This window comes from Mytilus trossulus, chromosome 5, assembly GCF_036588685.1.
Source record: "Mytilus trossulus isolate FHL-02 chromosome 5, PNRI_Mtr1.1.1.hap1, whole genome shotgun sequence".
NCBI lineage: Eukaryota > Metazoa > Mollusca > Bivalvia > Mytilida > Mytilidae > Mytilus > Mytilus trossulus.
This window is the reverse complement of record NC_086377.1, coordinates 17,347,801-17,365,918: the sequence shown is the minus strand read 5'-3', so window position 1 is coordinate 17,365,918 and position 18,118 is coordinate 17,347,801. Positions and strand designations below refer to the sequence as shown.

Below are 18,118 nucleotides of genomic sequence, written 5' to 3'. Positions count from 1 at the left end.
AGATCACATATTTTATCAACGGCGGTGTTGATTCGTTCTTTTGGATCAGTACTACTGTCCTCCGACAAAAGCAGTGATATCTCGTCAAATTTAGTAACGTCACTAACGAGTGTCTCAATAAACCGGTTTTCCTTGTCTGGGACCCATCGTGCATGACCACGCTGACTACTACAATTATCATCGGAATGTGTAGTAAAAATGTTCACTGAAGCATGAAAAAACAAAAACAAAGACCACAATGAACGTCAGAAAAAAGTGGGTTGAATTCGAGAACATTGAATTCTTTTATCAATGGAAATACACTGGATGACAGTAATAAATAATCAATAAGAGATACACTATTACATGTAGTCAAACCTATCATATGGTCATTACCTGGTAACCTACTGTTACCAATATACAAATTGTTACGTTTACAAAAATCTATAAATTTGTACCCATAGTTATTGGGCACACTGCTATCTTCTGAACATCGCTTTAATGATACATTGCTGTCACATTGCTGTCACATAAATTTTGATAATCGTACAAATATGACACAAAACTGTCATCTTCAAAATCATCCAGTATATCAAAAAGTATATCAAAAAGACTGTCATCAGGGACGACAACATCATCTAACAATTTGGTTTTGGCATTCAAATCACCAATAAGCAAGTTCTATCATTTCAATTTCAACCTCTGTGAACGCCTCATTGCTTGTATACTTAGTATTTTCAGGTGGAAGATACATACATCCCATTAACAAGTTTTTATCAAAATCAACTAACCCCTTTTCTAATACTACCCACTGTACAAATTCAGAATTAGATTTTGGAAATTTCAAAACATTTTCGAAATTACTCTTAAAACAAATAATTATACCACCCGACTTCTTTTTAAATTTTGTTCTATGCTTAGCAAAATACTTATACCCATCAGGCATCCCTAGAATGTCAAATTCATCAGTCTTTGATTCCAAAAATATAAGTATATCATACATCAGCATCAGTTCCTGAAATTCAGGAGACTTAAGCTTCGATCTCAACCCACATACATTTAGGCAAATACATTTCAGAGTATTATTTGAAGAACATTTATTCTCTGTTCTCAACAGATCACTCCTGCTACGGAGTCCATCCTAGGTACTTTTATGATGTTTACCTTGCTTTTCAGTAGATGAAGGGGTAGTATTTGAACTCAGATTGCGTTTTCGCAGAGCTGGTGTGTGAACGGTTGCCTCAACGACATGAGTATTACCAAAAAATGAGGACAATTCAACAATATATTTATCTACCCCTTTATCACTGATATGTACCCCGCTTGGGTCATTGATGTCATAGAGTGGCCTCACAGCATTACCATTTTGACAAAATATATTGAAGGTGTCAATCAAAGATACAGAACTATCCTTTTTACATAATTTAGCAAGAAAATTGTTTACAGAGTGTGTTGTTTCATTCAATTTGAGTATGCTCTGTCCTTTGCCTTTACGAGGAATGATAGTGCAGAGACCTATTTTTGCAGTTGGAAATCTTGATTTTACACAGTTAACAGCACTCGTAGCGTTGTCGACCATTGTGTACTCATATATGAGTATTTGGACCATACGCCTCTGGTCATGCTCTTAAGGGTATATACTCATATGGTCTAACCCGTAAATAACCAAACGAGTATATACTCATATAATTCGACCGTACGCGTACAATCGAACCATATGAGTATACGCATATGGACTTAGTACTCATATGGTCCGGAACATATATAACAAATGTCGCTAGAAAAACTTGTTTAATCTTTTATGAATTTTATGATAATTTGACTCTATAGCAAAAATTTATGCGGTATAACAATGAAACGAAACAAATATGCTTTCCTACCTTTAAACTTATTTGCATTTTCTCAAATCTCACAATAGAAGCCAACAAATGACGCCATAACAAAATTGGAGAACACATTCACGTAAAACCATCACTCTAAAGTTTGATTAAGATTAAAAAATACTAATGCATTTTACATTGTTTTTATCATTCAATTTAATCATATACTACATCTTGATCTTAGTCAATAATCATACATTTCTAACATACCACACCGCCATAATTATGAAGCATAAGTATTTGATAATTCATTAATATTTCCTAGTATCTGAATATTTTCGTACGCTCGACGATATGCTTATTCAAGCCAAACCCTATCGCTCTACCACATACATAATTTTACATACATATGCTTTTGAGGTAAAAAATATAAACACTGAACCATTTCAAAAGGCCAGTATGTCTTTCACGTATCTTCTGTTTTTTTAATCAACAACACAAATAGAAAAAAAGCTGTGTAGAAATGGTATACTGTTATAATAAAGTAATTTAAGATTTTGTTTAAGGTTTTATTACAGCAAAAAATGTGACTAGGTCAGAATCATATTAATAAGAACTAGCATTATGGTATTTGATACAGATATTTGTATGAAGATCTTCCTTTAGTCGCAAACATTGATCTCGCATTTAATTAAATTTTGAAAAAAATGTATTAATTTACAGAATGTTCATTACTTACAATGTCTGGTACAACTATATCTGCAGAACACATTAGATCTATGTCAGAAAATGTCACAGTTGATTTGTAGCTGCTGTTCACATTTCCAATCGCATCCACAATTGAAAGTTCAGTACATGTGCCATTTCCAATATTTACAATCGTGACTATGTAAGTGTATTTCTTACCTGTTTAATAAATTCATATACTGATTAATGAAAGCTTAATTGTAGAATATCACTTCTTTACCACGTTTTTTCATCGTGGAGATGAACGGTGATTTTTTTGGACTCTTCTTGCAGTGTTTTTATTTCCCCACACAAACGCTATTTCAGGGTGTGCAGTGTCATATTTTACTCAATATAATCAATGTAAACTCAAAGATGTGTTAACTTACTTAAGGTACCAAGATAATATTGAAATAAGCTTAACGCGTACTTAGTCTTCATAAGAATTATCAGTGACGCTCGGATCAAAATAGTTATAAAGCCAAACAAGTACGAAGTTGAAGAGCATTAAGGACCTGAATTTTCAAATATTGTGCCAAATACGACTAAGGTAATCTATTTGTGGGATAAGAAAATCCCTAGATTTTGGAAAAAAACAAGGATCTGTAACAGGAAATTTGTATAAATAACCATATAATTGAGATGCACCGAAGTGCTGACTACTGGGCTGGTGATAACCTCGGGGACGAAAAGTTCACCAGCAGTGTCATCGATCCAGTATTGAAAATAGTTATCAAAGGTACCAGGATTATAATTTAATACTCCAGACTCGCGTTTCGTCTACATAATACCCATCAGTGACGCTCATATCAAATTATTTTTTTGCTGAATTTGTTTCATTGATACAAATAGTTGGGGAAGTTGGTTTTATCTGCAAACATGTCATCAACAAATATATCACATTCGCATTTCGGTGATGCTGTTTCTAGAGCCCGTAAAATATGAAACGACTGATATATATATTTAAGCGTCAGAGGTTTACCGACTATCAAATCTCGTAAACGATTACATGCATAAGGAAAAGAAAAATCAAAATAACAAAAAACAGTACGGGAATCACATGAAATACAAAAATAGAGCGATGCATCGACTGGGTAGACTGTTGTTAATAAAATATTTATATTCCTAAAGACCATAATTTTTACATTGTTCTAGTTGTTAGATATATTTCTTATTACTTTCATAGATTGACTTTTACAAGAGAATACCAGTATTATTACCAACTTACGGGGATCCCTCAACTGATAGCGATGATCCATTTACGTTCTCTTCAATTATTTCACCATCAACCTCAATGGAGCTTTGAGCTGTCATGTTCACTTTGTAAGATAACATTTTTGTTCTACGTAAGTAATACATTCCTGGAGATAGCTTCTGAAATAAATATAAAATTATTTTATTGTAAGAGAATTTGTGTAGCGTTGACATGACTGATAAAGACATTCCGGAAATATTCTTCGTTAAAAAAACACATAGAAGCATAAAATCCTAAATTTAGTATGTCTCCGAGTCTTCTGGTATGGTATTGGGCTCTGATTTGAAGTCGAATTGCTATCGGGTTTTGAAACATTTGTTCCTTTTTACTATTTTGACTTCAAATTTGTATTTGTCTCGAGAAACTAAGTTTGATATAGAAAAAAATGAAGATGTGGTATGATTGCCAATGAGACAACTGTCCATAAGAGACCAAAAATGACACATACATTAATAACTATAGGTCACCGTATGGCCTTCAACAATGAGCAAAGCCCATACCGCATAGTCAGCTATAAAAGTCCCCGATATGACACTGTAAAACAATTCAAACAAGAAAACTAATGGCCTTCAAACAATAAACGAAAAACAAAAACATAACACATAAACAAACGACAACCACTGAATTACGGACTCCTGACTTTCGACAGGCACATACATAAATAATGTGGCGGGGATAAACTTATACACAAGCAAAAAAACCCTAACTGTAAAAGTATAAGGGCTTACACTACAGGCACGGGAACCATTCTACTGAATCAACACAGCACGAGTAACAAACCCTGCAGTACATATAAAAAAAAGATGTGGTATGATTGCCAATGATACCACTGACAATAAGAGACCAAAATGACACATACAACTATAGATAACTTTTTATTAATATTTTAACTAACCTCATGATTATCCTTTGTTAAGTACTGTCTATTAATAATTTACAAAATTGAATAAAACTTACCTGTATAGACATAATTAAATCGTTTTTATCCGTTAATATACGTGTTGCTGTAGGTGTTGAAAATGTCTCTCTTGTCCCTGTAACACAACAAATGATACTAGTCACATTTTAGCATTTTTCATAAAAAAAAATGCATATTATACGTTAATTATTGTCTTCTTTTCTTTGAGAAAAATCAATTATTTGCTTATGCTTTCTTGTATCTTTAAACATTCTATATTGCCTATTTAATGTACCAAAATGTTAACCCTTAGTCCGACAATGTAAGGATACTTTTATCAATTCAATTCATTATCAATGTTCTTAAATGGGTGTGGGGGAAGAGGGGTTAATAACAAAAACCTTTGATGTATATTAGGAACGCGATTTCTATAGATAATTTTATCGCGCATAGATGTATAGGGCTCCCATGATTTTCTTTGTGAATATTTTGGATTTTTTATCAAAGTAAATCATCTGCGGCCCTGAATATGATGCTTTAGAGGACCAATTTGTACTTCATGAAACTTTACTCATAATCATTTTCAACATGTTCAACAGAAAAAAGTATGCGAATTATATAACAACAATCATTGACAACCAGCATGATTTATTTACGATTAAAAACAAATATTCGGAAATCTGATGATTTTGATACATCAGTAAGGAACGTTAATTTTCTGTGACATCATACGATTTCATACAACTTCATACGACTATACTAAAGACTTCATTAAAAGCTCTAGTCGATACAAGATTTAATTTCTGAACCCTAATTTGTTAAAAAATGCCAAACAAAACAATACGATACTGCTCTTACATGTATTCTATTTTTTTCCATTGTTGGTATAGCCTTCATAAATGTGTCGTGTTATTGGTCAACACAGAAATTAATTGACTGACAAGTCGGAAGTCCCGAACCAAAATAATCATTCAGACGAGCGCAATATAAAATGGTACACTTTATACAGCACATACAACATTGTTCACTCTGTTAAATGTACATATTTCAGTATCATTAGATAAAAAAAAAAGCTTATAATGGTCTTTTTGCATAAAAGAGTCGTTCGTGATTTGATTTTTTTTTTGTCATTTATTGAAATAACAATTTTGGCGATTTTTACATAAACGGTTAGAATAAGGTCCAAAGATTTCACCAACAATGAACATGTCAAGATATAACAAATACTTTCAACAGTAAGAGATAAATCACTCTGACAATCCTTTAATAGTTATCAAAAGTACCAGGATTATAATTTTAAACGCCAGACGCGCGTTTCGTCTACATAAGACTCATCAGTGACGCTCAGATCAAAATAGTTAAAAAGCCAAATAAATATAAAGTTGAAGAGCATTGAGGATCCAAAATTCCAAAAAGTTGTGCCAAATATGGCTAAGGTAATCTACTCCTGGGGTAAGAAAATCCTTAGTTTTTCGAAAAATTCAAAGTTTTGTTAACAGAAAATTAGATTTTGATAATGCCGATAAAAGACAATCATGGCAAGTGAAAATCAGTACCTACCCGTATTTTGAATGCAAATATTCATAAAAATAACGCAGATCAAAACCTACAATATAGGAGCTTTGTACCAATGTCTCAATAAAATTAAAAGATTTTCGACTTAAAATTCTGTCTTCTAATACTATCTTCAACATTTCACGCTACATTAGAATTTAGATTACCAAAGATAGCTCCAATACCTACAATGCTTTTTATAGCAATTTTTTAAATGCTTGTCTTATATGGAAAGACAGCTGTAAGTTGTAAAAATTATTACTATATCCGTTCGTGATTTTTTGAATAGCATATCGTAGCTTTTTGATGTGAACTTTAGTTTCATAACTATCAATTTTGCAAAAAGAATTAAAAACATTTGATAAAGATTTCGAAAATTGTCTGGGCTTTGATAATATACTATTATAAAAAATGTTGAGCTTGCATGACATTAAAACATAATGCATTCCTTCACGAGTAGACATATTGCAAGATTGTTGATTCCTGATGTGTCCGACATAAACTGCCCTACTAGCTATTATTATTTTAGCACTAATATACATGTATGCAGGAGTCATTCATGAAATTCGTTTTTTTTTTTAAATATACCATGTTTATTTCTTCCTGAGTGAAATTACAAAAAACAAGTTTACCATTTGGATATTCAAAATCAATTTCTTCTCTCCTCGTTGCCCCTTTGATAACAATTTTCAGGATTTGCATTGATTTGTCGACAAAGACAGCTCTGGTTTGATTTTCCTCTGATTTCCATGTAAAATATTCTAATAACACCTCTGACGTTGGAAAAACTTCCTAAAAAAAGTAAATGCCATATACATAAAGCTATTAAGTGAATGAAAATAGGGAAGCTATTAAACTTGTTAAAAAAGAATATGAGATAGTTAAAACCACCATTCGAAAATAAAAATTTAAAATGTAGCGTACATATACTTATATTTAAAATAAAATAAATACAACGGGATAGGAAAACTTTTCAATTCTTTTATTTTGCTTTTTAAAGTCACTGAAATGTATGAGACATTCAAATTATTATATTGGTATTCTTGTTCTGAATTGCTTTTTCAAATATTTTTTTGATTACTATTCTGGCCGACTTAAGAAACGCAACACTAGATTTTTTTTTGGTGTTATTTTTGAATGAATGGGTCACCGTCAAAAGCGATGACTGCTTGTTACAAACACTAAAATGATCGTCAGAAAGGTCAACAAATTCTGTCTGAAATGTTTTTGGTTTTGTTAAACGCCTTTGATTTTGCATTGTTTCCACCCATTAATTGGTTTTGGCAATTATGCGGTTGGAACGTGAGTGCCTAAACGGTTTTCCTTCAGTCGATTCTGATAAGCAGTTGACGTTGAGGCCATAAACATGTCTGGAAAATGACGTTGCGCAATCAAATTTTGTTAACGTTTCATTGTCACTACATGTTGATCTGTTTATTGATTGTCAGCAAAAAATCTTGTCTACTTGAATCGTTGTCGGAAGAACAGTAAGACGAGTTTCTGAAGTCATACAGTATGGTTGCATGACGTTTATGTTTTCTTTTTTGCAGTATTTCTAAGGGCTGATTCAGTTTTTTATTTTTCAGTCTTGGCAATAAGGAGATGCAACAATTTTTGAATGGTTTAAGTGCGGCAAAGGATTGAAAGAACAAAGCAAAAAAAGCCTGAAACAATCTTTCATGGGTCCCAAATTTTGCTTTAGCAATTTGTGCGACTTCAAAAATTCGGTATGTTCAATAACCACAGGTTAGTCAGAATTTGATGTTTTTGTAAAGATAAAGAAGTATGATAAGCATGAAAAGTAACTGTAAGAGAATCAAACAAGATTTGATAAAAAAATCAACAAAATGAGCGTTGCGTTTTTAATGTCGTTTAGTATATATCTACATAAAGTTAAGGAGACTTAGTCATGCTGTCACGGAATAGAAGTTCCTTTATAATATAAGTTCCAAATGGAAAAAAATATTCTGGAATATTATTTCCACATGAATAAATATTACAGTAGATGTTCTTAACAGAATAAATAGTACAGAATATTTGTGCCTTCGGGTACAGGTATTATGACATTGTTTATACAAAAGTTTCCACTGGAACTTTTGTAAGGTGGAACAAATATACGTTGACAATGCAAAGTTAAACAGACCCATTACAACAAATTCAAATAAAACTAAAAGGTCATATTATCAATACTCTCGTCAGCACTTGCACAGGTGATATGATTATCGGTCTTTAATGTTTTCCTAACATGCAAAATTATTACACAGCACACGATGAAACGAGTATCTGGAATACTTTTAAATAATGAAGGATGTCGTTTTTAGATATAATTTAATAGTATTTCTAGGGGAACAAACATTAGCTGTGTCTTCAACTTTTTTCTCGAATTGTCGATGCTTATCTACACTAATTTTTGAATATTATATTAAAACATGCGATACGCGTTCTATTGTATTTATTGCAAATTATATTGCATATCAATACAGAATACCTTAATAACTTCATCTAAAACATTCCCTATATCTGTTTTATTTGTATCATAAACCTTTCCGCCAGTGATAGCTGCTACACTCTCAAAGAAGGTTGTGTCACGTCGATATCGGTAAGCTAAATGACAAATTCAGGATCATTAGAACATTGACTTAACGTACATCTTATTCAAAACTTGAAAACATTGAACTAAAATCACCAAATATGCTTTCTTGGATCCTGTTTTTCAGTGACCGTCGTTTGTAAATGTGTTTCATAAGTGTTTATTGTTTCCGTTTTTAGCTTGCTGTTGCATGTGAGCCAAGGCTCTGTAGTGAGGGTAATTTTTTATCCTATAATGGTTTACTTTTACATATTGTGTATCTATATCTAATTGAAAAGATATATGCATTTAGTACAGCCATATTGCAAAAAGGGTCAAATTTGTCTATTAAGACATAAATCACAGCCACCACGTGTTGCAAATTACTATAAAAAGAATATTTTAACATATTTCATCAGCAATGATGCTGTTTTCTTTAAATGGATACTTGTGGTAAAATATACATTCTGTATGTATGTGCCTGTCCATAGTCCGGTATTTCAGATGTTGTTGTTTGTTTAAGTGTTACATATTTGTTTTACTTTCATTTTTTGTACATGAATAAGACCGTTCGTTCTCCTTTTTGATTTATTTGACATTTTCATTTCGGGCATATAAATGGTATTTTACCTGAATCTGCATTTCGCTTTCTTCTTCTACATAGGCCAGTCTTAAGTGTTGTAACCTTGATTTGTTTTAATGCAGCTTTTGTTTCTATCTCTGGTTTCAGGTTTACATCTTTTGCATCAGCATCAGTGAAAACTATTATGGTGGAATCGGGTAAAGATAGTTCAATTGCTAAAAGAAATAGTTCAACTCCTTTATAGAATAATATCTAACAAACATGTGATAAGTACGTCTTGCTGCAGTGGTAGAAGATATCGCAAAGTTTTTTAGCTTTGTTGTAGCTATGTATAGAAAGAAACACGTTTACCAAGAACCATGAAGTTATGTAAGGCGAATTGTGTATTGTTTCAGTTAGACACTGTTAGAGTTGATAACAAGCCTTTTCAAAACTTCTTTATTTTAACAATTCAAATAAGATACAATAATTCAAATAAAATTGACATGAGAGCGATATATGTAATCCTAAATACCATTTTTTTTATTAGTTTGAATTTTGGTGCATCATGATGTTTTCAAGAGAAAAATAAGCTAAAGTATTGGCCTACGCGGTATACTTTTTTTTGTAATTTTTTTATTTTTCAAGATGAAGCATGTGAAATTACATAATACAGTATTGTACACAAAGTATAAAAAGTTAATTTACACTTGTATGATCGATTAAATCATAATGGTACAATAAATATAAATATTGCAAATGATTTTGTTAATCAAATGCTGATTATACATTGTTACAACCATTGCCAATTCTGATCCGTTTTTATTTTTTTGTGTAGGGGTTAAGAAACATACAGAGTATTTTTCTATTTTAATTCAATACTTTAAATATTCTTTCCCACCATATGTTATGGGCAATATAATCTTACATCTACATTTGTACGTATAGTATTAAAGTAACAACAAGATATTGTTAACTGTTTTTTACGCGGCACTACTTACTAAGGTTCATTGCTCTCTCGAAATATCAAATGAAAAATTGATGGAGTGTTATGGCAGACATTATTAAAATAAAACAAATGAGATCAGTATAATAGTTTTAATCGTCTTAATAAAATTTATATATATTGAAAAAAGATTAAAAAGGAATAATTAAATGGGTTAATTTGAATTTAACTCCGCTCCAAAAACACACCTTGCAATATATTACATTAACATATAAAATCAAGATGAATATGCGTATTAGGTTTGAACTTAATGGGACTACATGAATTATTTATAGTAAATTTCAATAAAAAGAAATCTTATTTTTAGGTACTATAATACATGTATTTACCATTTAATATTCCGGCTGCTGCTAGTTCTGGACAATCACCCCCTCCATGAACTGATACATTTGATATGGCTTGTATCATTTCTGTACCACTACTAAAGACGTAGGCCTTATTTAGAGAAGCTAAAGTAATGTTTAAAAGAAATAGAAATTAACATACTGTTGCTGAACAGTCAGTTAAAAATAAGTGTATGCAATGATGCGACTGAGTCAGTATCGTGTTCATAAGACCTTGCATTCTGATATCTGACAATTTTGTGTGTACGCCCTAGAAGGTAATTACTTAAGATAAAACATTTTTTTGTTGGTAAAAATGCATTTCTGTTTATTCATTTTTGAATAATAATATTATCAATATTATCAAAGGGGTAAATAGAACAGCAAAAACAGAATCATATGTATAAAGCTTTCACAGTTGAAAAAAATGCCGTATTCATTTTATTGACAATCGAAAAACTCATGGCACCGTAGACTTTTTTTCTTTTCATTTCCCATGGGTTTGTGCATTTATATTTCATATTTTGATATCACGAGCGAAAACAAATTGTTAAAAAGCATCAATGTCAATACAAATGATTCAATGATTTTTGTTTACCGCTACCATGAGTGAGTTCTTTAATTTTCTATTATTTTTATTCCAGTCTTTATAAAATTAGTATTTTTCTAGCATCGACTTGTCGGGCTCGAGAACCAATTGTTTTTTTTCATATTTTATTTATGCAACGTAAAAAATTTGGTTGCAAGAAATTTAAATTTTACTAGAAATAATATCAAAAAAAGGATCTAACAAAGCAGATGGAGAAATATTAGAAGAAAACATTTATAATTATCATGTGAAACTTACCCGGATCATTAAATAAAGATAACACGTAGTTTGCTGGTTCATTATCAGAGCCTAGTGTACTTGTTACAAGTTCAATTATTGTATTTTTTGTTGCGGCTATTTCTGATGCCATTGATCCAGAATAATCAACAGCAAATGACAAAGATACTTTTCTCCGTTGTTTGATATGAAAAAGCAAATCGAATAATTCGTTCCCGAGGTGTTGAAGAATTCCTGTATCTGTTTTGAAAAAGGATAATTAAAATAAGAGTACACATAAAAAAAAACGACTGTACCAAGGCTGGAAAATCACAGTTCTTGTCCATTCTATTTATTTATTTGAGCATGGTTTATGCCATTTATTTTTGAATTTTGCCATTTTATAAGGGATTTTTCGTTTTGAATTTTTCTTGGAGTGTAGTATTTTGTGCTTTTACTTTGTTTTATCCCTTTTATCACCTTTGATCTAAAATTCTGACTGAACTTCTAATCCATGCACGGAGATGACAACCACGTGGAAACATATTGATCACCAGTTTTTTGGCGTACATTATTTATGAAACTAACGACTTTTGATCGTGCTTTTAGTGATTTGCTCTCCGATCAACATATAGAGATAAAAGTAGTTCTCATTAATTCCAATGCAGATAATGCAAACACGTTTACAACATCAATTTAATTAATACCTCCAAATGTTCAGACATTAAATTAACTAAACGAATAAAATACATTTGTTTACAGTTCTTTAAAAGTGGAATTTGCATCAAAAGGGCTCTCAATGAATTCAGGTTCGGTGAACCGGAAGAGGTGCATCTTGTCATATTGATTTTTGCTATTATCCTCTTCTTACATCTAATCGTTGGAAGAAAAGAATGTAAGGTATTGTTATTACCCAAGTACTAAGGATTCTTACAATCCCCGTCCCTTTTTACTAATGTGACCTACCGAATAAGACTTTACTAATGTGACCTGCCGAATAAGACTATTTCAGGGTTTGTAATATCATGCGCAACATGACGGGTGCAACATGCTGAGTAGAATCTGCTTACCCTTTCGTAGCACCAAGTATCAACCCCATGTTTTTGGCAGTGTCTTGTGTACTAGTGTTTGTCTGTTTGTATCACTGTTTTGTGTTGTAGCCATAGCGTTGTCAATTTGTTTTCGATCTATAAATTTGACTGTCCCTCTGGTATCTTTCGCCCTTCTTTTGTCTTACCTTTATCGATTAAAAAATGTTTTGTAGCAGCTACAGCTGCGAGATAAGCTTCGTCGTGTAGATGGTAATGTGGTGAAAGTCTCTCAATTGTTGTATCTTTATTAATTCCACACTTCGCTGGCAATCGTCGACTTGTATCGGCCGGTCCACCATGACTACATTTTCCTGTCTTTGAACCCCGTGATCCTTAAACAATACATTGCAAATCTGTATGATTGAACACGTACGTCAACGTTTACATTAATGAAACACGCAATCATAAATTCAGTAAAAACCTATACTCTTAACACTTTTTGTAATGAACATGTGGTAAATATATAAAAAAAAAATGTTAATGTTCAAAAAACAGAAAATGAAATGAACAATTAAAAATCCAGTAAAACGAACAGGTATATGTTAACAGACGGAAAAGAAAAAAAACGAAAACATCATCTGTACTACCTGCTTGCAAATAGTGCTGCTAAGAGCAAAAGAATCAAATTACAAATTACCCTCTGTACATTACACTGATAACTGTTGAAAACACACACCGCAATTATACTTAAATTGAACAACAATTAATATAACTTTACATACTTGGTGGTTTAACATTTCCCCGACCATGATGGTAGCCACTTGTCAGCTTGTTCTCCACTAACATGTTATCTTTGCAGCCTTTACTACAGGATAAATATTTCAATATGGATTGCATCAGATCAGAGACATGTAAAGAAATATAGCTATATATATATATATATATAGACTCGTTTATATTTTTTGTTTGGGCATGTATCATATTTTCCCTCCGGTTTATATGATCCGTTCATCCTATATATTGACTCTTAAAATTCAAGAGTTAATCTAAAAATGAGGGTACTTTCTCTAAAAATGAGGGTGCTTTTTATATGGCCTTCCAAATACCGTTTCGATCCCTAACATCACTGAAGAGACATTTATTGTCGAAATCCGGATATGGTGTACTTAAGAAATATTGACACCGAATGTTTGTGGCACAACATCCTGTCCACAAGTTAATAAAAAAAATTTTCTGTGACGTATTAAATTTATAATAAGATCCATTTTGTTACAACCTGTGATCAACTTTTTTTGGCAATCGCCAATGGCAGTCAGCAGGGTTAAAGAACATCAGTTGTTCGACCTGTTAGTCAAATGCGTTTTGTTTAAATATACTTTTTCACTCATTTGGTCTTTTGGAAAATGTTGTGTTGTTACAATTTTGTAATGGGTTTAAGGTTTACGCTAGTTACAAGTTTAAAACTGCTGAATATGTGTGCACCCGTCCTATAATGTACGTCAGGCAGTCATGAAACTGTCGTTTAGTGTTAGTTGTATTTTGTTTCTCGTTTCTTCTTTAACATTAAATAGACAATTGGATTTCCTGTTTAAATGGTTTAACACTAGTCTAGTTATTACTTTTTTGTCCTTTTTTTTGGTTTCTGTTCTGTGTCAAGCAACTTTGACCTATACTGGTTAAACTTTTACAAATTGTGACTTGAATAAACAGTTGGCTTTTTGGCACGCATACCTACTTTTCAATTTAAAAAAAGCTTGTATTGTTTTAAAATAAATTATGCCGTTAGTTTCCTCGTTTGAATTGTTTTACATTCTCATTTCGGGGCTGTTCTTAGCTGACTATGCGGTACTGGCTTTGCACATTGCTGAAGGCCGTACGATGACCTATAGTTGTTAATTTCTGTCTAATTTTGATCTCTTGTGGAGAATTGTCTCATTGGCAATAATACCACATCTTTCTTTTCATATGTTTTACGAACAAATAGCATTAGAGCTATACTAGAGCCTGACAATTATTAAAAAATACAATTGTTAAATTAATAATACGTAACTAATATGATTCAAAATTATTCTTTTTTTAAGACTTTCACTTACTTTATGTGTTGTACGTCTATACAAGTATCTTCCTCTTGGGTGGCTATTTCCATTAGTTGTTTTCCTTTAATACCTTAAACATTGTCCACAGAAAATAAATACATACAGAAGACACGTTTTATTTGAGAAGATTTCAGGTGTAAAACATAAAAAACTTAAGAAATAATTCACCCATGGAACGCTCTATGCTCATTTTAACATAGGTAGTTATTAGGTTCGTCCATATTTTACACTTAGCGTTACGATATAATTGCTTCACTTTTACATCAGTCTGGTGTATGGTAAAGAATGTTGACAGTATGCGTGCGACCCGTTGTGGAACTTAAATGTTAAGAATGTTTGCATTGCTTTGGGCTGTTTGTTCACAATTAAAACTTTTAATGTTATATGTAACCGATGAACTTTGTATAACAATTGAATATACAAACGGTTTCATCAGTTGAAAACATGGTCAATTGCACGTGCTTGCCCAAAAAGTATTCAATATAGATTTTCTACCAAATGAAAACACATGCATGTATACACGTAATATATGAACATTTAGTGAAGTCTCAAATACAAAACGTAAATGCACAATTAGTGCAATAAATCCCTGATAAACATAACACTCCATCAGCACGTTATTTCATATACAGTTTTAAATGCACGTAATTTTCGGGATTGTGGATTGATAGTTTATATCAGTGGTTAATTGAATGATTGATTAGTGTATTGATTTGTTGACTGATTCCAAATTTCGTGACATAATAGATTGACGTATTTGTGATGGGCGTAATAAAAGTTAATTCATTTTCGAATAACTATTGGTAAAACCTCTACGACGTCGTTAAAGCTTTATTAAAATCAATCATTTAATACTTGATTAAAAAAGTCTATTTTGAAAGTGAGAAAATGTTTATCTTACCAAAATCCAAATAAGGCTTCGGTCCATACATTTCAACCCAGTTGGTATTGCTATAAAAGGATTGAATTGTATACAAACATTCTCCAAGCTGTCTTCGTAGTTCGTTCAAGTCCCTTTTGCGTTCAAGAAGTTTGCTCCTACAGGAAATCATACTGCTATGTGCTGTAATTATATATACTAGTATATAGAAAACTTTAATAACTGCTGGAAACCGTAGAGCAGAAAACATACTACTGCATTGTGCACTACGAATGATTCAAAACTTTTTTGAATCAAATTTTGTTATATTATAACTTATTTCATAATGATAAATTTGTTTTGGCGAACTATTCAATATTCTGATTGTGTTTGTTTATAAGATTGTTTTTTTTGTCGTTTTACTTAAATTAAAAACAACGCACTCGTTAAAAAAAGTTGTCCGTATAGTTAAGTGGAATGGGTTAATCGTTTAGAAAATAAAAAGAAAAGGAAATGGATTAACAAGTACAGTTGATAGTGCCCCTGAAATATAAATTCAATGTAGAAGGTTAGTCTCTGTAAATTTAATGTTGATTAAAAGTGTGATCATTCAAAGTACAAGGTTTATATACCATCCCAGGTAAACACGGTCTACGCCAGATTTAACACCTATCCGAAGTGTTACTCTTCTGATTAATTCGGTATTTCAACTGTCAGTTATTACAATTCAATAACGTGTTATTTACAAGATTACTCGTACCTTGCTTAATTTGATCTGCATTACAATGGACATAACCAAATTTCTTTTTTGTTTCCTGTGTATTAGCAACTGCAATTCTAACTTGTCTTACTGTTTCAAACAACCTTGCCATTCCATTGTAATCTAAAATACTGAACGAGTTATTACAACTAATAATAATCAAATAAAAATGAGTACAAGGCAATTTTCGAAAAACAAAACATATTTTTTTTCTTAAAGAAATCAAAAGAAAAAAATCAATATTCCAGAAAAAAAACCGTGTTTCTTGTAAAATTTGAAGCGAAGCTACTCATATCAACCAATTCAAGCTTCATCTTTTATGACACAAAGTCGCGTAGTCAACAGTAATGACGTCTGACTATTCCAAACTTGATAATACAATGTAGTTTGGAAACAAAAAATATTACATAAGTACATCAACTCTACCAGAGAGAAAATATCAGGCAAATGTTACCAATGGGTCTTTTTCGCAGCTGGAAAATCCGGGGGGAGGGGGGTAGGAGGTGGGGGCTTCAGCTGGCTTCTGTACAATAATATATACTAGTAGATACATGGACGTCACACTTAACTTCGAACCATGCAAATGAACCAAAATGAGACAAAAAGCGCACAAGACTACAAAGCTTAACAAAGACTCAAATAGAAATGAATAAGTTGTAACACAATCACAATTTATTATTCTTAATTGGTTAATGAAGTCGAATAACAGAGAAAATACCATATTTTTGTTATGTATTTATGTATTGATTTAGTCTGGTAAAACGTGATTGGTTTATACATGTCCTGCGTTGAACTATCTTTCAGTAACTGCGAGAACTCTTATAGGGTCATTGGGGTAAATTTTCTAAAGTAAGTTGATTTTGTGCGTCATATCAATTGTGTGAGTTATGCATGTTATGCTAATGGCAACCGATTTTAATTTTTGTTTTAATGGTGTTGTTTTTCCTCACTGTTCCGTTTAGGGAAGGTTTGGGCGCTCGTTACCATGTTTATTAAACCTCAACACATTTATTAAGGGACCTTCTAAAGTAGTAACTCGCGTTGGTTTGCATATGTTATAAAAAAAATCGTAAATTGTTCTGTTATATAAAAACAGAAAATCTTAATCACCTAATAACAAATCAATCAAATATGTAATAAAATTTAAAAAAAACCCAAAAGGCATGTAGACAAAGCTCACAAATAAAAATGAAAGACAAAAGTACCAAAATCTATACTAAGGCCATCTAAGTTCTTGGTACCTTCTTGACGGCTTTATTAGAAAAAAAGACGAAACGTTCTTGACATACATTTTGTACCTCTGATTCATAAACATTCAGCTGGAACACTTGTGATGTTTACAAAGTTTGTATAACAACTGCAAGCTCTTGAACATCAAATAAGTTGGGAAATGTGCAGGTTAAGTTGGTTTATTGCTACTGAGGTGACGGGAAAGTGATAATTTAAAGATCAAAATCGTCTCGATTGTCATAGATTCTTGTTCTGAGATAACCAACTACGTCAAATTCAAGGTTTGGGTCTAGAAATTGGACAGAAGAAGCCGTCTCTGTAGTTTCTATAATTTTCGTTCTGAAGGATATCTCAATGGAACCTTTTTGAAAAAAGTTTTGATTTTTAATAGATTGATATATCTGAATGTGAAATTAAATTATCTGGCTTCTTCGATCTTCTTGTTTTTGACAAATGTCTGGTGGAATTCCGAAACATGTGAAAACAAGAGCAGGTCTACTAGATGAGGTGCATAGTTCATTCCTCAGGTATGCCGACAATTTATTGAAAAAGTCTAAATCCAATAAAATTATCTAAACTTTTACAACCGTAAAGTTTTATTCCATTAAGATCTGCTTATCTTTATTTACCTGAACTTAGAAAGGA

At 31.9% G+C, this 18,118-nt stretch overlaps 1 protein-coding gene across 1 annotated transcript in view; it reads right to left on the bottom strand.

Moving 5' to 3' along the window:
• Positions 1 to 15,667, bottom strand: part of LOC134719467 (von Willebrand factor A domain-containing protein 7-like) — a 28,830-nt gene extending 13,163 nt beyond the window's left edge. Inside the window, exons 1-12 of the mRNA XM_063582457.1 lie at positions 15,526 to 15,667; positions 14,622 to 14,694; positions 13,311 to 13,393; positions 12,735 to 12,920; positions 11,540 to 11,758; positions 10,699 to 10,818; positions 9,432 to 9,599; positions 8,721 to 8,836; positions 6,865 to 7,024; positions 4,738 to 4,814; positions 3,746 to 3,899; positions 2,539 to 2,705 (exon numbers count right to left, since the gene is read on the bottom strand). Coding sequence (XP_063438527.1) covers positions 3,750 to 3,899; positions 4,738 to 4,814; positions 6,865 to 7,024; positions 8,721 to 8,836; positions 9,432 to 9,599; positions 10,699 to 10,818; positions 11,540 to 11,758; positions 12,735 to 12,920; positions 13,311 to 13,393; positions 14,622 to 14,694; positions 15,526 to 15,556 — 1,383 coding nt within the window. The 5' untranslated portion in view covers positions 15,557 to 15,667 and the 3' untranslated portion in view covers positions 2,539 to 2,705; positions 3,746 to 3,749. The remainder of the gene's footprint in view (positions 1 to 2,538; positions 2,706 to 3,745; positions 3,900 to 4,737; positions 4,815 to 6,864; positions 7,025 to 8,720; positions 8,837 to 9,431; positions 9,600 to 10,698; positions 10,819 to 11,539; positions 11,759 to 12,734; positions 12,921 to 13,310; positions 13,394 to 14,621; positions 14,695 to 15,525) is intronic.
• Positions 15,668 to 18,118: the final 2,451 nt, after the last annotated feature.